The following is a 27,235-nucleotide window of genomic DNA, read 5'->3' on the forward strand; positions in this document are numbered from 1 at the left end:
ATGAATTCTATGTTTTTCAAAGTGCTGAATCCAAAACTGATTTCCATTTCTCTCCATCACGTACAGATTTTTTGCAAAATTTGCTTTGTATATGGAAAAGTCACAAAACTATACTCTTTTGCTATTTAGTTTTTACTTTCATTACGTGCTTGATGATTTTTTTCAAGCCCAACACACCTACATAACGGAATAATCATAACGAAATTGAACGACCTCTTCGTTGTTATAGCAAACCCAATGAAAATATAACCGCAAAAATAAAACAAATTTCATAGTCTATATCGTCAAATGTTTAATGGCTAGAAGAAAGTATAATAAATAACAGTAATCTTACTTGCTTATATGTTTATTGTTTAGTCTTGTTTTAATTGTAGAAGCAACTATCACTAGGTATCCTTAGGATTTAAAGTTTTAGAACAGAACCAATCTTTTTTTACTTTTGCAGTATGTTCATTATTCACTTATCTGTATCAATTTTAGGCTAACATTTTACATGAAATAAATGCAATTAACAAAAATGTTAGGGATGATTGCTTGTCAAGTTTATTGGCTAAATGGCTATGAAATCAGATATTTAACTTGCAAATTATAATAGCCGACAGTTTGATCAAGGCGTTCCACGCAACGTACATCATCGGCAGGAGAAGCTCGCACTTAGTCTTATATAAATATGATTGTGGTGATTGTTCTCAGAATAGTACTACGTCATCGCTGACAGTAAAAAGATCAAATAAATTATTGTACTCTATACATACTACACAGAAAAAAAGAAATCCAAAAGCTACATCATTAGTCAATCAATACTAGACGTATTTATATTACGAAACTTTGCTCCTTTAAGCAGTTTTTGATGCGCTTTGGTCGACTCTTCAGAACATTTGTGAGAAGAAACACGAACAATCAGCTCCTCTAGCGTCTGGAGTCCAGACAATTTTACACATAAACCGTTTTGAAATGTAAACTTCTGACAAATGTTGATTGAAAGTGCGCTGACTAGGTGGCATCCAGTGCCGTGCAGATTTATTTCTGAACTACTAGCGCGGGTGTGCTTGTCCGGCTCGGAGTCGTCGCGTGGAACCGATTTCGCAGTGGTTCATTCTCTGGATTGGCCATTACGGATTCTATGAATGCTTTGGTTTCCTGCTGTAACTGAGCGAGCCGGCTCTGTAGTTCCTGATTACGCCGAATTAATTTAACAGTCTTCAGGGCAATATCGAACAATCCCTTGGTATTGTTTGGATGATGTGGCACGTTCTGATGGCGGTGATGTAACTGGTGATGCCTCTGGTAGGACCTGGCTGAAGATAATGCAGAGTACATTGACGAAACACTGTTGTCTTCGCGAAAACCATCATCATCGAAATCCGATATACTGAGGGACGAGCATCTGCAAAGCAATGTGGATCAGTTGATTAATAATTTAAACATAGGTCATATGCTTTCTTATAACTTACCGGCAACTGCTTGCGCTTCCCAACGGAGAAAAATCACTATTTCGATCATCCATCGAGCTCGAACATCCACTGGACGATACACTCAGAGATCGCTGGTTGCGAGGACCAGCATTAGCCTGCCGATGCTGATTTTGTCCTATGTTCTGATGTTGCTGTTGTGAATGTTGCTCATCCATGCTATTGTTATCATCAAGGTCAACCATATCCGCAATGTTCTCCACAATAGGAACCGATATAATAGAGGCGCTCTCTGAACTGAAGTCAACTGACGACCCTACCGAAGAATTGGTTGTATCATCTGTCGATTCTACACGACTAGTGCGAGGAGATGCCTGCTGACGGTTGTACGGTTTGCGGCCTCGTCCGATGGATCGTTGCAATGATTTCCTTTGAGCTTTACCCACTAGGAGAGTTGAAAAGACAGAGAGAAGAAAACAAGTAATTGTTAGGTGCATCTATGAAACTATATTCTAAATGTAAGATTGTGCTAGGATAAGAGGCAAACTACTCCCAATAATAACAGTCTCGAGGTACGACACTAACAAACCAATCGTCGTATGTTCGTATCTCAATATCTCAGTATCAATTGTTCTTTACCCTAACGGTTGGCTGCGAAGTCCGTCCGACAAAACAACAGAAGGTCAAATTCCATCGGAATGTATTACCAAAACATTGCTTTTAATAATATAGATCTAAGCTGTGTTATGATGGGGTGAAGGTAGAAAGCTTTTCCGGCCTCGAGAATCTTTTTCCACGTGAGGGAAGACTCTGATGGTGAGTGCACTAATCCACTGCAAGACTAAACATCGTATGCCCAACCCAGTGAGCGTCTACATGTTAGGAGCAGTTCACAATAGCGTCTGACCCGGAACGGTCGGCTGAATTAAGGAACATATTATCTCAATCGCTAAAACCAGGTTGGCAGTCGTACCACGGAATTCGGTAGCGTAGCCCTAGAATGACAACCTAAATACAACGATTACAAATAACCAAGAAAATAAGACTTGAAGCGTTTGGCTTGGAGTCTGGCAACGAAATGAAGACATGTAATGAAAGTTTGGCACCCGGATTCGTCGCGTTATGTTGCACTGAAAGCAGAACCGCGTGATAGACTGGAAGGCGTTTAACTTAAAAAGAGGATATGACTGTTGAAGACAAATGGCCATTTCTTCAATTACAAGGTAAAACCGACGATGAGAAGCATTCTAGACGCAACTCGAGGAATCGTACGACGACTGTCCGCCACAGGACATCACGAGTGCTATCGGGAATATAAACGGCCATGTCGATATAGAAGCGATGGGTCACACACCGCTACGAACAATAACGGCCCCTGGTGTTTCAAATTCGCAGCTTCCTGATGCCTAGAATTTCGAAGCATTTTGTTTCCCCGTTAAGGTATCCACAAGGCCACCTGGAGATCACCTGACAAACGAACAGCGAAGCTATCTATGCCTTGAATTGCAACAGCCAAACTATGCATTACCATGAGAGAGATTTTGGCCATGCAACAACGAGCGTGGAATTAATTTACAACGATCCAGAAGAGAACGCTTGAAGGAAGACAGAGAAACTATTTCGGAAACTGTTTCGGAAAGATATCATGAACACACGGGAAAACATGGTAGGCTATAGTGGGCTGCCCACGTAGCAAGGATGCCGGATGAGAGACCAGCGACCCGGCAGAGGCCGTCGACTTCGAGGCGTACCCGATGTATGAGCGTTGTTCGCAGCGAGTGTTAGGGGCGACTGGAGACTGGCAGACCACGACCGAGAAGCGTGGAGACAACTCCTAAATTCGGTCCAGGTTCGCGTTGTCGCCGAAATAATAAGTAAATAAGACACCCGCAAATTCTACGAGAAAGCGAAACAATCTCGTAAGGATGAAAGGTGTCCCATCTACAAAAAGGACGATCGGTAGCTATGGCAAATAATACACCAGTATGCATTCCTGTATGCCGCCCACCCAAGCAACACTGTGAATTTTATTGTACTCTTATGACGGTTTTCATGACCAATTTTGGTCTTAAATGCCATCGTAAGAGTGTAATACCACCCAAATTGTTACTTGGGCAGTTATCTACGAGGTACGATGCTGGTCAAACGAGTCAGACATCGTATGTTCTAATTTCGACTGGGTAGTATAGGTAGAGTCAGTAGGATCGTTGCTCTAGCCATGTAATTGTCCTGCACTCTAATAACCGGTGTCGAAGTCTGTCGATAAAGTCTTTAAACGTTTATAGCCCAAGGGTTTGCTTTTCATTTCTGGATAAACTGACCTAGCTGGTCAAAACTACCCTGAAACAGGTGATGTACGTTCGGGTTTCGGGAGCACTCTTGATACTACTCCAGACCAAAAGGATTGAGCTCGAAACAATGCGTCGACAACTGAAGACGACATTTACCTCGCACTGATGGTGACTATTGACGGTGATGAACTTGATGTGATTAATGAGTTCATTTATTAGTGATCTCCAATCACACTGACAACAACACGAGTAAGATGATTCAATGACGCATTCAAGCTGGCTTTCCACAAGGCATGTCGATCAAGGAGCATACACCACCGCATGAAACTGACTATATACAAAACACCAATTAGAGTAGTAGTCCTTGACGGGCTGCAGACTATGAGTTTTTTATCATGCGAGAATTTGGTTATGGTGGAGCGGCTTCGTCGCAAGGACACCACTGACACCAAGAAAAGGGACCAAATGTGCTAGTTGGCACGACCAAGGTGAGTTAAAATAGGTGATCTAGTTTAAACAGTTTGTAGAACAGAAGTGCGCGGATCGAGTGGTTAGCAACCATCGATGTTGTTTCTACATATTCAACAGTTTTCGCTTTGAAACTTTCGGTGATCGTCATGGGTAATCCAGCGGGGGTGATAAACAAATTTGGACATCAGAAAACCTCTCTTGACTAACCTTGGGCACGACTAGATCTCAGCTGACGTGCGGGTGTCAAGACACTCAATGAATTGGTGACAAGGAATGAACGGAAACTGATGAGCGGATCGGTGAACAACTTGGAGATAACCTGAACGAGCAGTAGAGGCACAACCACGATGAGATTAGTACGAAAGCGCGAGAAGTGTTTGGTGTTACCTGTCCAGCCATTTCCATTGAGTAGTTTGACGCAGTGTGCAACGAGTGACTGACGAGAAGAATCGAGCCAGACCTCACATATTGGCTGTAACTGTGACATGCCAGAGCTGAGAGAGGTACCGAGATGCTAAAGCTACCGAAAAGAGACTTCATCGTTATAAGAAACACCAGTACTGGGATCGCGTTCTTGCGGAGGCGGAGAATTGCTCGGTCGGGAGCGAACGGCTGTATTGTGCAATCCATCAGGTTTTACTAAAGGCATGGACTAAGGAGGCACTACCTACGGACTGATTGGAAGATCTCATATGTCTTATTTGTAAAAAGGGCCTTCGAATCGAATGCAGCAATTAGGTATCAGAATCTTTGCCTCGAGCAGCACGTTCCTCACAATCATGTGGAAGATTTGTGCCAAATTTGCCTATTTGATGCAGTAATAGGACACCGCCTCTAGTTTCTGATAATAAATAACAGAAGTTGGCGCAAGTGTTTCATCATGCGCCACGCGTGAGAGTATGCTTGAAACTATCAATGTTTCTTTGTTGAATACAATAGATGTCGTTACTTCATAACGCATATTGTGCATTTCCGTAACAGCAAAATTCAGCGACAATAAATTTACTGAACACAACAACCTTACTCTCTCATGCACCTCAGTTTCTTTTGTGTTTATCGCTATTCGCAATATAACGTTTGACACCTTAACCAATAAATTGTTGGAAAACATTGTTTTTATTTATTGCGTTCATGTTGCGAAATTTAATTTTTTCGAATTGAAATGTCGCAAACAAAGCTTTTGGCTCTCGGCCAGGCTTTTCATAAAGCCCTATAAATGTATCTTTATAGGGCTTTAGCTTTTCAGGGCTCTCGGATGACTGGTAGCAAGATGCTAGAGAGAGGTATAGGAAATGTTTTTTTATCAACATTAGGCAGAAGTCATGAAAATTAAGTATAACAGAGTAACTGTACCACAAATAAAATATGATTAGTAATTATTTTGCAGGTAGGTAAATATAAATAAGTGAGAAATTTTGATTTTACATCTTTTGAAAAGCAACGGTTCGTATGGTGTCCTATTATCGAGGCATTACTCTCCTCAATTCTGCATACAAAATTCTCTCTCGCATCCTGTTTCTCAGACTGAGGCTGTTGTAGGAAATCTTTGTTGGCGAATCATAGTGCAATTTTCGAGAGAAAGGCTCCACGACAAACCCTCGATGAATTCTGGGAATTCAACTTGCCGACTCACCATTTTTTATAGACTTCAAGGTGGCGTATGATTCAGTTAAACGAAATGAGCTGTATACTTGAAAAAGTATAATATACTTCAACATTGCATTGGAAGGTGCTATTCCAAGGGCAGGCGTGCATAGAAGCGGTACCATCATCATGAAATCACATGAAGGAAGCTGCGAGGATAGCGTTTATCATAAATTCTACCAAATCAAAGTTTTTGGTGGCTGGTAGAGAGTGTGGCCCTCCAGGAGTTGGAACTGCCGTAGTGACAGATGGAGATATTTTTGAAATGGTCGACGAATTTATTTACCTTGGTACGTTAGTGACATGTGACAACGATGTGAGCCGTGAGGTAAAAAAGATAGAGTTTGCAAATAGGGCCTTCTACGGATTACGTAGCTAGCTGAGATCCCGTGGCCTGCAACCCCATACAAGACTCGCGCTCTTTAAGACGCTGATTCTCCGGGGGATACTCTACGGCCTCGAAACGTGGACGTTGAAGAAGAGCGACTGACGAGCTCTTAACGTTTTAGAGCTTAAGATCCCATGATAAATACTTGGCGGCATATTAGACGAAGGAGTGTGTCTCTAGCGCATGTAACATAAAATATACCAAGTATACAAATATGCGAATATTCTGAAACGATTAAACCACGGCATGCTGCAATAGGCTGGCCACGTAGCAAAGATGCCGGATGAGAGACTAGCGAAAACAATACTTGGCAAAGAACCCGACGACTTCGAGACAGACACCGTACCCGTTGTTGATGTGTATGCTAGAACAGTGGGTATTAGGGGCGACTGGAGAGCGGCAGCCCAAGACCGAGAAACGTGGAGACGGCTCCTGAGTTGAGTAGAATGCAGCGGATTTCTTGATATGGCACGACCGACGTCGGAAAAAACGACCTGAGAGGTAGCCTCTCCGCTAAAGTGTTTCCTGGCATGTTTCCGAATATTTCGTAGTGCAAAATTCTCAAGCTACACCAGTGCATTTGTATCCCTGATGACTATCTTTATGTCGTATGTAGGCAAACTCCATACGTCTTCTAGAAAGCAAAGCAAAACCTTGAACTTAAATGTATCTCTAAGACTTGACCCTTCTTTATCGACAGACTTCGCAGCCGGCGTTAGAGTACAGGACAGTTACGGGGTTAGTGCAACACTCCTAACCACCTAGAACGAGATAGATTCGGGTGTACAGTACTGACTGAAGCCCCCAGCGTCATAAATTCGAATCGCCGCTTGCATGGGCGAAGCTGCTAAACGCCAGAGGATGACGAGCGACTAGTAGACGTGAGTCTAAATCTCAGTAGAATTAAGGCCATTCGAAATCAAGTAATTTAAGCATGGGTTGATTCTCATGCCTTCTAATTACACTGCCTTCGTGTTAAATTCTACCTTTGGAGCCTCTTAACAGTACAAAAAAGTGGGGAAGTCAAACCCCGCCAGGGACAGCTATAACTGGAGATAGTACTGGCTTGAGGAACGAGTGTGTATAGTAGAGCAACCTTTTTATTATTATTATTAGCAAAACGAAATGCAATGTCAGAATACAGCAAACACTCGGGAGATATCACAGTAGATCAATGATACTGGTCGCGGTGATCCACACATCAAAAAAGGGCACCGTAAATACAAGAGATAACGCAATGCTTAATTCAGCAATATTGTTGATAATAACATAGCTCTACAAGCATTCCATACATATTTTTTGCATATTGCCATTCCATTCATTTGTCATTGAAGTCATCCAAATTAACCGAGATTTAATTCAGTTTAAATGAAACAAATATAGTTCAAATCAGCGCTGTCCTGCACTCAATGCACCGATTTTGACTGTAACACTTCAACCAAGCAAAATTCGACAGTTAAATAAGCAAAATCGGTGCACTGGGTGCAGGACAGCCCTGGCTCAAATCAATTAAGTCATCTCTGAGGAACGTGCATTCAGTTCTCAACGTGAAATACATATACAAAAATTCCTACACACAGATCATTGTACTCATGTTAAACTCAGCTAAGCGATCTTCTGTTTTTGCGTGATTACTGTATTATACAATCTATACCTATAAAAATGGAGTTCTGTCTGTCTGTCTGTCGGGATGTTCCTTATAGAATCGAAAACTACTGAACCAATCGGCGTGAAAATTTGCATGTAGAGGTTTTTGTCTATGGTGAATTAGGACCCCTCCCCACTTTAGGAGGGGGAACTCCTATACAAATGAAATACAAATTACCTCATAACTCGAGAAATAATCAATCAAATGGAACCATATTTGGCATGTGGGTGTTTTTGGAAGCAAGAATTTTTTCTATGATGAATTAGGACCCCTCACCTTTTTAGGAGGGGGGTTCTCATACAAATGAAATACAAATTTCCTCATAACTCCAGAACTAATCAAGCAAATGGAACTAAATTTAGCATGTAGGTGTTTTTGCAGGCAATTTTTTTTTCTATGGTGAATTGAGACCCCTCCTCTCTTTAAGAGGGGATTTATGACCCCTCCCCCCTTCAATAGTGGGAGGGGGGCTCCTATACAAATGAAATACAAATACCCTCATAACTAGAGAACTAATCAAGCAAATGGAATCAAATTTGGCATGTGGGGGGGGGGGGGGCAGCCCCCCTAGAGATCACCTCTATCTAGGTTTATTTATTTTCCTAGATCTACTGACCTCTATTACTTTCCTTCAGTTGGGTCACCCTGCGCAGTGGTACATCCCGCGTAAGGTTTTTCGCGAAATGGTATTCTGCGAAACTCTCTATTCAGCATTATGGTCAACCGAGAATTGGTGTTCCGCAAAATGGTATTCGGCGAAATGGTTTATAATGATGGCGAATAATTAAATGCTATCCGCTTTATTTTTTTGTCGGGTCAGCTAGTATAAATGTAAAATTCAAAAATCTCTCGTGAGTTTTGATAGTTTATCCGTAACAGAACATGGTAAAACAGTATTATGGGTTCCATTTTTTTGAAAATAAATATAAATAAAAGAGCCAATTTAATTTATCTGAAGCTCGATGTACCATAAAGACAATTGGCACAGAACAAAAGTTGGGCAGTTCAAAACAAATAACATTCAACATTCCCCGTACGCTTCCATTAGAGTAAATGTCAGCAGTTTTTCTACACGTAACACAATTTTCCATTTGCCCGATGAAAATATTGACCGAGTCTTGTGTCGCGCTTCCATTTCAACTCACCTTATTCATTAATACGGTAAATCGCAGTCTCAGTTATAAATAAACTAAAACATAATTTCGGAACTGTTTGATAGTGTAAAACTAATGCAACTTTTCTTTTTCGGTCGATACCCAAAACATAAGGAAAGTTGTTTGCACCCACGGAACTCTCTTTGTTTGGATTCTGTGAAAAACGCCTATATTTATCACTCTCTGTTCCTAAGCTTTTTTTACAAACTAGGAAACAAATTTCTAACTGATATCATTTAGCACATCGAAACACTTCTCACCTCTGTATCCAGTGCGGGGTTTGTGCTATGAAAATCACTACAAAATCACCGAACGACTTCAGAAAAAATGAATCTATCCTGCCGCCAGGCGCGCATATGAACCCCTTCATGTGCTCAATCAGACTGAGCTTGATTTTCACGAGTAGCCGACCGACCGCAAAGTCTATGTAACAAGTGGGGAGCTATTTCCATGTGTTCGCTGTTGACCGGAGCCCAAGTCACGTGCACTGGCGAGTGTTTTCCACCAACTGCACCGCTCTCACTCTCGACGGCTGTTCAGCAGACCGACGACGACGACGTTGCGAGTCAATAGCGACCAGTGTACTCAACAACCTTTTTCCTGGTAGTCAGCGTGATTCACGGAAATTGGAAATGTAAATTAAAACGAACAAAGCGCGGCTGCGCGAATGGAATGGTAAGAGACACGGGGGTCTCACCTAGCAGAAAGCAGAACCGTTCGGGGCGGCATTCAGACCGTACGGAGATAAGTGTGAAAATTTTTGCGATTCTGTTCCAAAGAGCATCTGGCGGAGAAGTTATATCACGTTTCAATCCGCTTAGCGATACGGCTGAAAATGCGACATCAAACGGAAATGAAATGCGTGACATTGCTCACAATCTGACATCCACGAGACGCGTGCAGCGCTCGAGCGTTAAATAGAACATACGAAAAAAAAAGTAAAAGTGAGAGTGCTAATTTGGTAGGACGCTGACTTGGCTGGTCAGCCAGTCGTCGCATCGCAGGTTCCGGTTTTGCATATTTTATCTATTCAGGCATGTGGCTCAACTGTGTCAAGAACTTGACAACACTTTGACATCATCCAGCCACTAGATACATTGCAGGTGCAGTGAAGGTGAATTAATATAAATCTATATACAGCTAAGTTATTCAAATAAAATCGTAAAGCTAAGCAGAATAGTTAATTTGAAATTAAAAAGTTTAAGATAAGTTTTCGAAAAACCTCCCTATTTTCTGCTTTCAACTGCAGAAATGCAAAATACATCTATCAACAGTCGGCAGCTTATTTGCTATGCATTAGGGCAAAACGACTGCAAAGTATATAATAGATAATAGAACGATTTTAATACCATGTGAATAGGTCGAAACCACATCAGTTAACTCTCTTTCGTTGAGAACATGAAATTCAAATGCACCAGCGATCACGTTCCTTCCCTCGTATTTTAACGCACAGCTCGTGTGTACTTTGCATTCGTTCAACAGGCTCTGCCGCCGGTTCACACCTAGTAACTCTGTTGATATACCACGTAACGTCGCTGCTGTAGCCAACTGACTAACTCGTTTGATACCACTGACTAACGTAACTAAGCTGTGCTTGTCGCGGCTTATCAACCGAAAGCATAGAGTTTGTCACGTTTGTCTGCCGCCGCCCGTTCGATTGAGGCTGGTCGGAAACAACATCGCCGTCAGCTTGTTTCCTATTGCCAACGGTTGTGATCCGCTTCAGTACGAGTGCTAATTCTCATTCTGGGGAAATATAATAATTGGTGATTTTTTTTAGAACAAATAAATCAGTATATTTGAAGCTCATGATGGGCGCTTGGATCCGTTTCTTGTGAAATTCGAAACGTTGCGAAAATTTGAGTCTAAGTGTCAAAACTGGATTAAAATAGACGTGATTTAAAAAAGTGCTCTCAAAACGACACGGTGTGCACTTAGAATATGAACATCTGTGTCTACTAAGCTCAGGGTATCCTTGTCGTTGAAATGTAATAGCAATAATAAAGGCAAGCCCAGCCGCGTGTGCAAGCACATGCTCTACCGCGTGCACTCTTCACTGACCTAGACTAAATAATTGCTTATCTAGCCTCAAATCAAACGTCATTGCGCGAACTAGCTGTGTAGGCAATAGGGTGGCACATTTTCACCTTTGTTATACTATATAACAAAGGTTTAGAAATTGGTCGAAAAACACGAAATAGATCCAAGACCCGGAGAGCCGAGTCACATATACCAATCGACAGGGTTCGACGAACTGATCAATGTCTATGTGTCTGTGTGTGTGTGTGTGTGTATGTATGTGTGTATGTGTGTATGTGTGTTCGTTCCGAATTTTCAATCGCCTGTTACTCGGAAATGGCTGAACCGATTCGACCGCTTTTACTTTTGTTTAAAAGGTATTATTGCCTAGTATATCACTATTAAATTGTTTCATGGTCTGACTTTTCGTTTAAAAGTTATAAGCAAAAATGTGAAAATTACGTGACACGATTTTCTCCGGAACCACGCAACCAATTTTAACGATCTTAGTACCAAACGAAAGCTCTTGCTATTACTAAACATTTTACCAAGTTTTATTGAAAATGGACAAGCAGTTTAAAAGTTAGCTTTAAAAAACCTGTTAGCCAAAAACCAAAGAAAACGTGCGCACTAGAGTTTTGGTTAGGAAAAATTGACTTTAAGTTTATCAAACCTTTGGAAGAGTTTCTTGAAATTAAAAGCTCTATCGTCTGGTGGAATCTAAATTTTGACTAATCCCCCTAAAAGTGAAATAAAAAAAAATATTTTTCTTCAGTGTCAATATAACACATTGATGTGCTCTGCAAAGTTATAGAGCATATTATTACAAGAAATTTTGCTAGAGACAGTAACCTTCCATCTCTACAGCTAAGATAGAAAAATCTTATTTATTGTATATGAATTTGTAAAATCAGTTTTTCTATTTTAGCTCTTTTTGTAATTGTTGTATGACTTTTTCATGTATTACAAAGTTGTACAAATAGTCAAAACACACAACTTTGCTGAATATAGTATACCTCTATATTTGCTTGTTTAGGAACTGTAGAACTTTGATTATAAAAAATACCCTAATTTTGACCCCGAATTTCTCAACTACCAACAGACGGATACATTCTAAACATTTTATATTTGCTGGTAGTTTTGCTGACATACAGACACCATTTTTTCATATGAAGAAACGAGAGAAAATTCCAGTTGGGGCCAATTGTGGTACACCTCACACGCTGCTTGCTTCGTTTCTGTGATGTCGGTTTATGCTGATCTATTTTCCTAACAATTTAAAGTATTAATGCATTGAATAGTTATGAAATTTTGCTTATAACAAGTTTATTGAAGAATATACGTTAGTTAAACAACTATTTGTAACTTTATAATAATATGGCATTAAAACACCTACACGTGTTGTACAAAATACAACAGCGTGAGTACCGAAGGTTAATAAAAATTGATGAAATTGATTCAAGAAAACTTTATTGTTGTGTATCAAATAGAATGGCATTACAGGAAATTATGCATAGTTCAAAAACCTATAAACTAGACCTTTACTACGCAATGTATATGTTAAATAATAATATTTCTTTTTACAACTTACTTTTATTTGCACTCTCATTAGTAACAACTTACTCAGCAATTACATGAGAAAAGGAACTATTAAAATTTATAAGTGCTTCTATCTGGTTCAAATTTTGTAAACTTATTCAATTTCCAAAAATTTTATTTAAACCAAACGTATCGATTTCTATCTCAAATAGCAAGTAAGACCGTATAACAAAGGTTCCTTTCACCACTAGGTGGATTAAACAGGTTTTATTTTTTATACCTGTCTATTAAAAAATTGAATATCTGCTGTACGAAATACGTGGCTTGTATTATATCAGTATATGCGGCCTGCATCGGGTATACAATAATAGATTTTTTGATTATCCTGGGTATTGGCTGGATTGACTCGCTGGGAATCATAGTATCGCCATATTGTCGTTGTGTGAAGCTTCAGTATAAGCTTCAAAAAGTATTGGAACAAAAACAATTGCGTGTATTTCAGTTATTTATTATTGAATTCAAGATCTTTTCTGAGACAAATGCAGCATTTTCTTCATACTACGTATTAAGAAAAAATACGGATAAAATTATTCATCACGGTTTCGAAGGAATTCTCGAGCTTTTCCTGTAATATGGCTCATTAGGCGGCGCACGCTTTCTTCGTCCATCGTTTTGGCTATCTTATTCCACCAGGTCTTCGGGTATGAAATGGGGAAGGCAAATGAGGAGCGTCCAATATAGCTCTAGCTATCCCAAGCCCCTACCTAGTGCCTTCACGTGGCCATAGCCGGTAATGCTCTATCGAGTAGCCAAGCTAGGAGGTGCGATACTGGGTGGTTCCCGGCTGCCTGATCTCAAAATCGAGGTTTTGGGCAGACGGCAGAACCACACGACTTTGTTAATAGGTAAGCATAAAATAAGTTATTTTAATTATTTTTTTCGTTTTAGTTTATGAAGCACCTCCTGCTACATAAAACTTTGGCCAATACGAGTGTTAATACTGCACATGGATATTGGATTCCAGAAGAAATAATTAAATTAATTATTAGAAGCACTTATGGAAACTAAAAGGACGCAACTCTCTTCCATTCGAAGGACTGCTGGTGAGATTGTTCTATTTTTATCCATATATACCACATTTCATAAATAAACTAGAATGGGGAGGGACCATCAGAGCACTTGTTTGAAGCGGTGGGCCTAGGGAGAGTGAAACAGTCAACTTTCTAGGGTTAATCTTGGCCCGATTAACAACACATCGTGGATAATGAGCGGGCTCTTCTCCCCACCTGCTGGAGTCATTCTGCATTAAGACGGTTCATTCAACGATTGACTCAGACGACTTAGCCCTTGGAAGGAGATTCTCTAAATCCCTGGTACGTGTAAGTAATGTTGCTTATCGACCAATTCCCTTTTGGCCCTTCTTACAAGAGTTAAGAAGCATGACCAATCGTTGAATATCTTCAATTCTTTTTGACATGATAGGCTCATTGCTATGAACGGATGTTCTGCTAAGGCAGGTGGTAGTACCATATATTCATATATTCATATTCTTATTCCACCAGGTCTTCATCTGATTGATGTCTTTGACAACTTTTCCCTTTGCTCTGAGTCTCCTCTTCATGATTGCCCAGTATTTCTCAATAGGGCGGAACTGGGGGCAATTGGGTCGATTAAGGTCTTTCAGAACAAACTGGACCCCTTTTCTCTGCATACCATTCTTGAACGACTTTGCTGTAATGATAGCTTGCCAAATCTGGCCAAAACATCACGGGTGGTGGTGGTTCGTTTTTGGAGACACTCCTTTTGGTACAGTTCCGACATCATTATCTTATTTGTAATGAAAACTTTCGTTTTTATGCCACAGCTTCAAATGCCCTGCCAAATCATAAGTTTTCGTGCAAATTTGTCGACAAAAACAAATTTAAATTTGCTTGGAACATCCCCCGAGCCGTTGCCAAGTAAAATTTTTGACCTGGCATTTGCCCGAAGTCAGCCTTGTCATCGTCCATCCGAAGACACTCGTCGAACTTGGTTAGCACCTGGTCGTATAGCTTTCGAGCACGGATTTTGGCCACACTATTCTGTTTTATGGTTCGGTTTGGCAGTTTCCGGTCGACAGTTCCACTCCGATGATTAACTTGAGGCTTCCGAATCGTCGTTAATGTTTCCTTATATCGTTTGATAACGCGCCATACGGTATTTCTGGACAATTTCAGCTGTTTAGCTCGCCTAGATGCAGACCACAATGGATTTTCCAAATAACTGTGTACAATTTGTTCCCTTCTTTTGGCTGCCATGTTGTTTGTTTACAAAATACAAACGTTTTGCAGAATGTCAATAATGCATAAGTAAAGCCAACAACATTTCCGACGCGTGGGCACCAAATACTTCCAAATCCGTCCACCAAGAGCGCCACAATATGAGCAAAAGTTTGTTCCAATTTTTAATGAAGTAAGCTTGATTGTTTGATTGAATCTGAATAGTGATAATTCGCAACCATAATAATCATTCCATAAGGATTCACTAATATTTTGTCAGCAAATTTGGTTTCTTGGAGCGTTACTTCGCCTCTAGATATTACTTCGCGTCTTTCTAAAAAGATAAATTGCGAAATACCTGCCATTTTCCCGCGTATTTTGATGTCAACTTTGGATTCCGTTTGAAAATATCCACCACTTCCCATTGAGTTTTGCGCTAAGCTACCTTAGTAGTCGGGAGTTCTCCAAATGGTTTCAGGGCATCGGATTTGAAGTTTGTGGATTAGGGTTTAGTGGATTAGGGTTGTAGAACGGCTGGATAATGCGCAACATAGACCTCATAGATGTCCTTAGCCTCTTGTTCAGCAACTCCTATCCTTACCTTCTCATGGTACCACCCGAAATACGAGCAACCTTAGCGGAGTTCGGGAAAATAACCGCGATGGAAGCTTAGGCCGTATACCGACAGGGCACCTAAGATGGCAGCACCATCACGAGGCTCGGTAGCATGACCATAGTAAGGCAACCCACCTAAATCAATTACTACGGAAATTCGAGCGAATACTGATTGAAATATTCAGCATCGGCCTAGGCGACGAAACAAGGACGACGTGGAAACTTGGTACTTGAAATTGCAGGTCGCCAAATTTTACGAGTGGAGTCTGGGTGCTGCTCGAACAACTTGAGACCCACGGGCTCGGCATCATAGCTCTACAGGAAATCTGTCGCAAAGGAGAAAAGATTTGGAAGATACGCGGCGGAAAAACCCAATTTTATCAGAGTGGGGCACTACTAAACGAATCGGAAATGAGATTTGTAGTAGTGTTGGATATAATGCAAGATCACGTGACAGATTGGAAAGCGATCAACGCGACGATGTGTCTATTGAGGATAAAGGGCCGTTTCTACGATGATGCAGGCTACCCGCACGAAGGTAAACCCGATGATGAGAAGGAAGCATTGTACACGCGGCTGGAGGCAACAAACGACAGCTGTTTGCCACGGGACATTGAGATGGTCATCGGGGATATGAACGCCCAGGTCGATAGGGAAGAAATGTATAGACTGGTAATAGGACTCCAGAGCCTGCACGTCGACACGAATGATGATAGCTAACGATGTATAAACTTCGAAGCTTCCCGAAGCCTGGTGATGCGAAGCACCTTTTCTCACACAAAAATATCCATCAAGCAACCTGGAAACCACCTGACCAACGTACGATAAACCAATTTTACCACGTTTTCATAGATGGCCAGTTCTTCTCTATTCCGCCTACGACTTTCAGGCTTCCTCAGTGCCTGTTTTCGAACCTACGGAGTACGGAAATTGACTCAGATCATCACTTAGTAGCAATACACGTGTGCTCAAAACTGTTAACCGTATACCAGACACCTCAAAGTCGTCCTCCTTGCCAGAACATTTGGCAGCTAGATAACGTTGAATATACCGAGGGCTACGCGCGATCACTTGGCCTTTTTCCGAGCAGTTAGGTGCGTCAAACCTCGATGACGCTTTGGAGCAGAATACGCTCGGCCATCGGATCGGAGAGACACGAGATGAGGAGCCCCAGAGTATACAAAATGAGTGGTTTGATAGGGAATGGTAATAAACGGTGGAGAGCATTGAAAAAATTGCTTGCAAAAATTATCTGAGCATTACCACTAAGGAGACATGGGCCAAATATCAACGTGCGAGAAACCAGTTGACCACGACCCTGAGGAGTAAAGGTTGCCAAAAAGAGGACAGGGATCGTGAAGCATTAAAACAACTATTCCGAGCTAATCACATGCGCAAGTTTTACGAAAAGGTGAAACAAATTCGTAAGGGTTACAGTCCGAAACCTGATATATGTATGAACAAGAGAGTGAATCTAATCACAAACGAGCGCGACGTGAGTGACAGGTGGAAGCAGTTCTTCGATGAACACTTCAATGGCGAAGTTGCACAAGGAAGCGAAACGGAAGTTAACTTATGGCTCTAGGAGTGCCCATGGAAGATAGTAATGTCCCAGCACCTGATCTCCGAAAAGTCAAACGAGAAATCGGATTGCTGAAGTCCAACAAAACCTCTGGTAAGGACCACCCTGCCTACCTGTAGAGCTTTATAAACATGGGGGAGAAATTCTGGCAGCGGCTCTACAGTGGGTCATTTCCGAAGATGGAGAAGCTACCAGAGAAATGGATGAAAGGAGTGATGTGTCCCTTTTATAAAAAGGCTGTTGCAACTTGCAACTATCGCGGTATAACACTAGTAAACGCCGCCTACAAGGTACTCTTCCAGATCCCGGACGACAGTGCGACGAAAAACAGTTCTCTGCCATAATTCGCAATTGTCGATGCGTTCCGAAAAACGAAGGATGCATCCTCATGGTACGTGAAGATGGAATATGGGCAGCTTCCCGGACAAGTCTATAAATTCTGGCAAGTCCATAAAGTCACCGGGCGAGATGATGTCCCAAGCAAGCTTAAATTTGTTTTTGCCTATAAATTCACAAAAAAAGCTTATGACCTGGCAAGGTATTTGCAGCTGCACATAAAAAACAAGTTGCATGACTATGGATTCCAAAATATATAATCTGGAGTGCCTAAAAACGTATTCTTCTGTACATTAAAGCTTATAATGGCCTTGCAAACTTTTGGCCTGATTTGGCACGCTGCCACTATAGCGGAGAAGTATTCCGCCCAATTGAGAAATATTGGGCAATTGTCAAACCAAAATTGGCGATCGTACGCGTGAAAGAAAGTCAAAATCCTTCGAAAACGCCGAATTGCCGAATTCTAGTGAGGCGATTGTGCTGCGCACTGCTTGAAAAACAGTCACGGCAGTACGCGCAGAGGCGGAAAGAAGGGATTGCACAGCACGACGACGCTCGGTCTCATGTTACCGTCAAAACATACTTGGAAACATTCAAACGGGAAGTCGATTCGCTTCCATTATGTACCTCAGGTATTAGTTGTTCCGTTTGATGGCACATGCTCTGTCTGATCAGTAATTTCACTCATATGAAGACACCAAAAAATAACTGGATTCGTGGATAGCCTCAATGGACAAAGACTTTTACCGGCATAGTATTCGAGTGAATAATCGTTGAGTAGAAATCGAAAATAAAGCTAAAACATTAGCTGCCATCTTGAATTCCATAATGGTGTCAAAAACCATTTTTGTTTTTCATTTCATTTCATTCATTTCAAAGTTATGACAAATATTGATATCTGGCTTTTAATTACGTTTCGAAAAAGTCTCCAGGGGTTAAAACGACAGCTCTAATTAAGGTGAAACGGTACTGAATCCAAACATGGACGGAAAAATGGCGCCTATGTGAGGCATTATCCTCGCCATCTTTCCGGCCATGTTTGGATTCAGTACCGTTTCACCTTAAGATGCGCCGGGTCCACTAATTCTGTAAAATTTCGTACAACATATCAACATTGATACGCAAGGTGAAGCAAATTGCCTTTGGATTATTGAACATAATTTGTTTTATATTTCCGTTACAGAGAATTTCGTTCGAAGTATTTAATTGTGTTTAAGAATTGAAAGTTAACTTGCCACCCTAGTCTATAATCCAGATTCTTCATACACTTCGTAAAATTACGCCAATAATACTGCAGGCTAGAAAACTTTAGAATGCTGTAAAAACCTCGCAGTATGATTTAAATCACAAATTGTCCGATGTTTAATTTCTTGCACCCAATGATACTAAGCACGTAAATGAATACAATGTTCTAAAAACTGTAAGCCGCAATGTTGCAGAACTAAACCACGAAAAGCGCACTCTTGTTTTTTTTCTTCTGATGATTCATCTATGTGCATACAGAAACACGGGGACTCACATGGCCGGCAATGTGAGTAGACTATCGAGATACTGCCGTTATTTTATGTGCTGTGTTAACCAGCAGGCAAACGATTTTGCACATTCAAGCCCATGAGACAACTAAGAATACATTCATACTACACACCAGGGAAAGAACAATTATATGCAAACCGCAACGTAATAATATGATATTGTGGCGACGACCAACGACAAAATTCATTTTGGCTGATCAGATTTCTAACAAGCATAAACATTCTTTACCACTTACCATAGTTAATGACCGAAAAACTGGTTGAAATGACACTGTCAGAGGATTCCGCAGACACGTTCGTTTGGCCGCTGGAACGATCCTTTAATTCATGTGTCAACTCAAACCTCGAGTCTGTGCTTGCCGTTGTGTCTTGAGAGGACTCACTAAATGATGCCTCATCAGTCAAATCAAGAACAGGCCCCATAGCGGTGCGATACCTCCAAGTACAAGTTGAATCTGGAAATAAAATGAATGAATAACATCACACTTCGTTAGTACCTGATGTTCTTCCTTCTACCGAGACAATTTGATAGATTTGAATTTCTGAGAATAATTTAGTTGGAAGCACAGACTACAGACGAATTTATTCCAATTTAACGTGTACATTTTCATACGAAAGTCTGAACTAGTATCGTACGCTACCTAATGTAGGTTCCAAAATACAAAAGTTGATAGTATCCCCAACATGACTTTTGAAAGCCAAACAATATTTTAAAAAGACAATTACGAAACCCCAGTGCGAAAATTTGTGTAATCAAAGCTCTTGCCTCAGGAAAAAAACGTGTCGCAAAAAATGTAATGGAATAGGTATAGGATAGGAAACGGCAGACGATAAAAGATATTACAATCTGATTTGAATACGTTTGAATATTTACAGTCACATTTTAATGGGTAGAAAAAGTCAGGCAAACATGCTTCAAAACAAGCAAACACTCACGCTAACTGTGAAGAATCATTCGTTCCGAAATCATTAAATTTTATTGAGCATTCATAAAAATGCAAATTTTTAACTATTCTAACAATTTTCATTACGTTTGTATTAGAAACTTATATGGAAGGTTGAACCAGATCTAACCGGAAATTATCTACTATAATACTAGTTTTCTACTTTAATGCTTTATTGGATCTCCTCTCCACAACCGAATGGCCGCACCTGGCCGTGGACATCACCCATATAGTTCCGAATTTTTTTTATAGTTTTACCCTCTGCTTATTCAAAGCCAGCTTGTTCTCCAATACTTTAGGTGTTTTACGAAGTTTAGCCATTATGATGGCGTATCAAACCGAGAACTTTTTAGCCAATTTGTCCACCTTCTTCTTCCTTACTCCCTCAGGAGCTGCCACCTGTGTCATGGCAACGTAAAACTCCTGCTACGGCAACTACTTTGTATCCGCCTGAATTGAAAACTCGTCGTCCATCATGCCATCATTCCTGCACGGCTTAGACAAACTAGATGGAAATATCCTCCTTCTTCGCCGCATCGCGAATCGAAAGTTTCGGGCAACGCTTGAACAGACTCAACACTTTCCTGGCCTTCACCAGGTCAGCTGTCTTCGATTTTCTGTCACTGCCTGACCTCCGCTGGAGCCATGGGGTCTCCATGAATAACTTCCCTACTTGGGACACGTAAAATGATAGATTTCTAGGTTTTTCCCGATCCATCTGTGAGTTGCAGTCGAATTTTCAACGACGACGCACATGATTTTTTGGCGAATCTGCTCAGGCTCCGCTGCCATCTCAATAACCACTTAACAAATTGTAATAAAAATCTGCCATCGTAAACATTACACTTGCTGTACTCTAACAGCCGGCGCGATGTCTGTCGATAAAGAAGGGTCGAGTCTTAGAATGACATTTAAGCCCAAAACTTTGTTTACGGATCGGAATATTCGGCATCGAGCTAAGCAACGAAACATGGACTGGAAACTCGCTACTTGGAACCGCAGATCGCTGAATTTTGCATATGGCGACGGGGTATTGCTCGAATAGCTTGAGCCCCGCAAGCTCGGCATCGAAGCTTTGCAGGAAATCTGTCGCAAAGGAGTGAAGATTTGGAAGATCCGCAGCGGGAAAGCTCAATTTTATCAGATCGGTGGCAGTAGTAATAAACTGGGAACGGGTCTTGTAGTATTGGGTATAATGCAGGATCACGCGATAGATTGTTAGGCAATCAACGCGAGAGTTTGTCTATGGATGATAAAGGGCCGTTTCTACAATCAAATTTCATCAACGTGCAATGGCCGCAGAAAGGTAGACCCGACGATGGAAGCGTTTTACGCGCGGCTGGATGCAACATACGACAGTTGTTCGCCACGGGACATCATGACCCGCCCATCGGAATAACGCCCAGGTCGGTAGGAAAGAAATGTATACACCGGTGATAGGACCCCATAGCCTGTGCATGAACGTTAACAGCCAATGATGTATAAACTTCGAAGCTTTCCGAGCCTTTTCCCCACGAAGATATCCAGAAAGTTACCTAGAGATCGCCTGACCAACGTACAATGAACCAGATTGACTACGGAAGTTGACTCTGATCATCACTTAGTAACAGTATATGACTGCAAATCAAAACTGTCAGTCGTATACCAGACAAGTCTGCCGCAGTATGCCGAGAACTACGCCTGCCATCTTTCGAGTAGTTAGGTGTCTCAATCCTCGATGATGGTTGGGGCAGAATACGATGGGCCATCGGAGAGGCCGCTACCGTGGTACTAGGTGGGTAACTAAGGAATATACGAAATGATTGATTTGATGGGGTATGACAACAAGTGATGGAGAGAAAATATGGCTTGGAAAAATTATCTGACTATTCCCACTAGCGAGGAGAACATGGCCAAATACCGACTAACAAGAAACCAGTTAGCCACGAGCCTGAGGAGTAAAAAGCACAAGAAGGAGGACAGACTAATAATAGACGCAAATTTTACAAGAAGGAGAACCAATCTCATAAGGGCTACACCCCAAAACCTGACAAGTGAGAGACGAGGGAGGGAATTTGATCACAAACTAGACCTCGAGCTTGTTCGAGAGATGGAAGCAGTTCTTTGACGAACACTTCAATGGCAGAATTGAAGAACGAGGCGGAACAAAAACTAACCTAGAAGTGCCCAAGGAAAATAATATCTCAGCACCTGATCTCCAGAAAGTCAAACGAAAAATCGGGTTACTGAACACCAACAAAACCACCAGTAAGGACCGTCTACCAGCAGAGCTTTATAAACATGGCCAAGAAACGCTGGCAATGGCTATACGCTGGGTTATTTCCAAGACTTGGGAGGAGGAGAGGCTGGTAAATGGCCGAATAATGCGTACCAACGGTGCCTTGTGCACCTGTAGGTATAAAATAGACCCTACAAAGGTTCATAGCCTCTTATTCAACAACTTCTATCCCTACCTCCCCGTAGTACCAGCCGGGATACGAGCAACCTTGGTGGAGATCGGGTAACCAACCCCGGAGGAAGCCAACGTCGTATGCCGACAGGGAAAGAGGGCTCTTTCGAGCTTCGTTGGCCCTCCGGCGAAACAAGGGTTTGGTGTAGCAGGCTTTGCAAGCCGCCACCACGAAAAATACTAAAGCACAGAATGAAGAACAATGAAATTCTAAATGGAACAATCGGTATAAACCGACACGAAGAAAAAAGACTATGGATTAGAAACTCGGGACGTGGAACTTCCAAGCGAGCACCCGACGTATTGAAGAGCCGCAAGTTCGACGTTACTACCTAGTGATGGTTAAGATGCGTACAAAACTCTCTGTTTGAACAACATTCGGTACCGACACCAGCCTCGGTTAGATCTCGCGCGGTTGAAGCAGCCAGACGTCGCCGCAAACTACGCGCATTCACTCGAAGCTGCGCCGCCGGAAGAGGACGAGATGGACGGAGCCCCCTTCGAGGACTGTTGGAACACCATCAAAACAGCCATCAGCAGTGTAGTGGAGAGCTTCATCGGGCATGTGGGCCGGAATCAGCGGAACGATTGGTTTGACGATGAATGTAGGAGGGTGATGGATGAGGAAACGCGAAAGTTCTACCAGAAACTGAACGGACCCCGCAAAAGCTTTGTGCCGCGAGCCGAAATGTGTCGGGATAAGAATGGCAGTATTCTGACGGACGATCGTGAGGTGACCGATAGGTGGAAGCAGCACTTCGACGAACATCTGAATGGCGCTCAGGTGGAGAACCATGGCGGCGGGGAAAGCGATTTCGACGGTGCGACAAACGGGGAAGAGATGCAAGCCCCAACGATAGGCGAAGTTAAGAAGGCCATCATGCAGCTAAAGAACAATAAGTCAGCTCGGAAAGATGGCATCGGTGCGGAGCTTATTAACATGGGACCAGAAAAGCTGACCGTTTGTATGCACCAGCTAATTGTTCGAATTTGAGATGCGGAGCAGCTACCGGAGGAGTGGAAAGATGGAGTTATCTGTCCGACCTATAAAAAGGGCGACAAGTTCGACTAAGAGAACTATCGAGCGACCACCGTTCTCAATGTCGCCTATAAAGTGCTGTCCCAAATCATTTTCCGCCGACTATCACCAATTGCGAACAGATTCGTGGGAGCTTATCAAGCCGGCTTCGTCAAAGGTCGGTCAACAACGAATCAAATATTTATACTACGGCAGAGCCTGCAAAAGGGCCGTGAACACAGAATTCGCACGCAGCATTTTTTTGTTGACTTCAAAGCCGCATATGATACCATCGACCGGAAAGAGCAATGGAAAATCACGGACGAGAACAGCTTCCCCAGGAAGCTCATCAAATTGATTAAATCTACGATGAATGGTACACAGTGCTGTGTTCGGATTTCGGGTGGATTGTCAAGTTCATTCGAATCACATACAGGGGGCCTCATCAAGGTGATGGTCTCTCATGCCTGCTGTTCAACATAGCGCTACAAGGTGTTACCAACCGAGCGGATATCAAAACATGGGGCACGATCTTTAATATATCCAGTCAGTTCGTCTGCTTTGCCGATGACATGGATATTATCGGCAGAACATCTGTGGCGGTGGCTGAACCAGTCTAAAGCGCGAAGCAGAAAAGATTGGGTTAATGGTAAATACGTCTAAAACAAAGTACATGCTGGACAGCGGAGCCGAGGCCGACCGACGCCGCTGGAGTATATAATGATCGACGGTGATGAGTTCGAAGTAGTCGACGAATTTGTCTACCTTGGCTCAGTGGTAATGGCGGACAATGATATTGGCTGTGAGATTCAGAGGCGTATTATCAGCGGAAGTTGTGCTTCCTATGGGCTTCGCAAGCAACTACGGTCGAGCAGACTAAGTCCCCGTACAAAGTGCATCATGTACAACGCTTATTAGACCGGTTGTTCTCTACAGGCATGAAACATGGACAATGCTCGAGCAGACCTTCGAGTACCTTGAGTTTTCGAACGACGAGTGCTAAGAACGATCTTCGGGGGCGTACAGGAGAACGGAGTATGGAGGCGGAGGATGAACGATGAACTCGCACAGCTCTATGGTGAACCCAGTATCCAAAAGCTGGCTAAAACTGGACCCTGCGAGATGGTGTTCGCCTCAAATCCGGTAGGGACAAGACGAACAGAAGTGCAGCGAGCAAGATGGTTAGACCAGGTGGAGCGAGATCTGGCGGAGAGCACTCGGTGTCCAAAGAATTGGAGAGCAGTAGCCCACAACCAAGTTATATGGAGAAACCGTATTCAACTTTGAAACTTTGCGAGAACTTTGCGATGGCAGAGGTAATCTACGCCTGATGGAAAGCGAAGTCTACGACAAGAATGGATTTAGTTTACCAAACATGATAGGAAAACAGCTGATATAAAGCACGATGTATCGTGTTCGAGAAAAAGTTCGAGCAACTAGTTATGATAAGAAGTAAGGCTATTTAAAACAATTATCTGTCCATAAATATTAACCCCATTAACGTATTTCCAATACATTGACAATTAATATTCCGAATTATTATTATTAGCACTTCGTTGGTCTTTGAGCATAACCAATAAACAGTTATGATTATATCCACTTCAATTATGCGTTTCCACTCTTGATTTTAGAGGATAAAAAACAGTTCAGTAATGCACTTCACACAAGATTCAACCCAACCTTTACCATCGATTGAAAGTGAAGCTCAACATTTGATCGAATGAACAAATAGATGAACAAAAAATCAAACCGTACAGATTATATCGTTCAACTAGCAAGTTGAGTTGGGGAAGCAGTGTGGTGATCCAGCAGCACCTCATTATAGAGTAATTAAGTAACGCCACCCAACCAATACATAACGACAAGTCACGTGACCTTCGATGTGCGAGGAAACGAGGTGGTGTTGTTTCTGTTCCACGTGGCTCACTAATGGGTGTTGAGGCTGATGATGAAACTGCTGCTGCCGAGGTTATAGCTAAGTTGATTGACTTAGATTCGCCAGTCCCCTTGCCGGTGCACTCACGTTCACCATCGACACGAGGCGTGTAATGTCTTGGGTGAAGCTTTTCTAATTGACGGTTGATTGAATAAAGCCTTACTGTGATTTCACTAGATTGATTCCGTTCAACACGGGAATGACACAAGCCTTACAGTTCAGGATGATTTGGTTTTTTAGACTTAATTTCTTTTGCCTTTTGTATCTTAATGGAATAGTGACAATAATGACGCCAAATGAATGTACTATGAATCTCTTTTTCACGTTCAAAGCACCCATGCGATGCTGTTGAATAAAACCACAAAATTTTGTACATAATGATGACATATGTAGCACTTATTATCCTGTTAAAATATCATGCTAAAGTTACATTCAATCAATTGTTTGAAAAATATTGATTCATTAGGGTAGATGCTCCAATAGTTATGATAGCACCTATAGTTGCGCTAATATTCATTAATAATGTATAATTTCGTCGTCACATCATTTTATTTAAAATAACGATTTTCTAAAATCTAATACCACTTTAGGCACAACTGGAAGAGGCTCGCTTCTATTGTTGCGGTACTTCGCAGCTAAATACGTGGAACAGCATAATTGTTCCTATCACCGAGATCAATTAAAGAACATTAGCACAACTGTTGGTACAGTCTAATTGAACCAGGAAATTGATCTTTTTCTTCATAAAGTTACTCCTACAACGTATGTAATTGTCTTGCCTAGTGACAAATACCTTGTGTTTGATATATTAGTGTCCCATAAATGTTGATCAAAGCAAATATTCCAGTGAATAAACAAAAAGAAATTACATAGCGTGTAGCTGCGCCATTAATGGAGTATCTATCCTATTTGAAAATTTGTATTATGTGAGATGTTTTGTATAAAAATTATTCAGAACTTCAGAACATTTTGGAAAATATCAAATATATTAATCAAATATATCGACCTTTCTTCGTATTCAACCTTTTTCGAAAATCTTGTCTTTGCTAAACGATATTGCTGAAAATAAAAATCGTTCCCGGAACAGATTCGAACTTTATAAAGATTGGATTTTTATGAATTTAATATGAAAGTTTGAAATTGAAATCCTATTAACATACAACATTGAAGTTTTTTCCGAAACAATTCATTTACCCTTTGCCATACTATCAAACTCTTCGATTCCAATTCGAACAGTTAGAAATGGCAGAATATGTTCGTGATAATTACTTTTACTTTTGTTGGTGGATAGAGAGCTGGCATTTTTCCACAAACACATTTTAGATGAGTCATACCAAGCGGCAGACCTTATTGCTGATTACCAATATAGATTCGATTCTAACATGCTCGAGTAAATTTAATCAAATTTAGTTTGACACTTCATTAGATGAATGTGTAGCATACAAATGCATTTTTTAATCTGATTGAGCTTTCAATGAGAACTCTGTATTCATAGTTGGAATTATAAACTATTTGCATTTTTTTGTTTTTTAATGGTGGCAAAGTTGTTGCAAAATAATAAAAATATTTACATAGAACAAGATTTTACCTTAGGAATTATTTTCACCTTGAGGGTACGCTTTCACCTTATAATCCAACAAAATGGAACAAAACTTCTTCTTTGAATTCTGCGCTTGGGCAAAATGTACTCTTTGTTCTTTTTATCGTAATTTTTAATATCACCAACACAGACACAGGCTGCACTTTTAACTGAGTGAACTTTTTTTTCTTGTAAAAATTGCTTGAAAATTTTGCACTCCTCTAGCAAGGTTTTTTTCACTAAACTGATTTGCTTTTACACTTTTGCACCACTATCACTATCGCATTACTCAACGGGCCATCCCACAAGTATTTCGACGGAGAACTCTTCCAACTTATGAACCTTACCGGTGTTTTCTATGTTTATATATTGCCTTTGTATTGTCCATTACTTTATAACTGGATTCAGCGAACACGAAAC

General features: G+C 41.4%; 1 protein-coding gene across 1 annotated transcript; it reads right to left on the minus strand.

Annotated features, from left to right (window-relative positions):
* Positions 1–286: 286 nt before the first annotated feature.
* Positions 287–27,235, minus strand: LOC128742565 (uncharacterized). Its single transcript, XM_053838965.1, has 4 exons — positions 26,825–27,235; positions 19,126–19,344; positions 1,455–1,857; positions 287–1,387 (listed from the first exon to the last, which is right to left on the minus strand). The coding sequence occupies exons 2-4, from the start codon at positions 19,310–19,312 to the stop codon at positions 1,021–1,023; spliced, it is 957 nt and encodes a 318-aa protein (XP_053694940.1). The 5' UTR covers positions 19,313–19,344; positions 26,825–27,235; the 3' UTR covers positions 287–1,020.

This window comes from Sabethes cyaneus, chromosome 3, assembly GCF_943734655.1.
Source record: "Sabethes cyaneus chromosome 3, idSabCyanKW18_F2, whole genome shotgun sequence".
NCBI lineage: Eukaryota > Metazoa > Arthropoda > Insecta > Diptera > Culicidae > Sabethes > Sabethes cyaneus.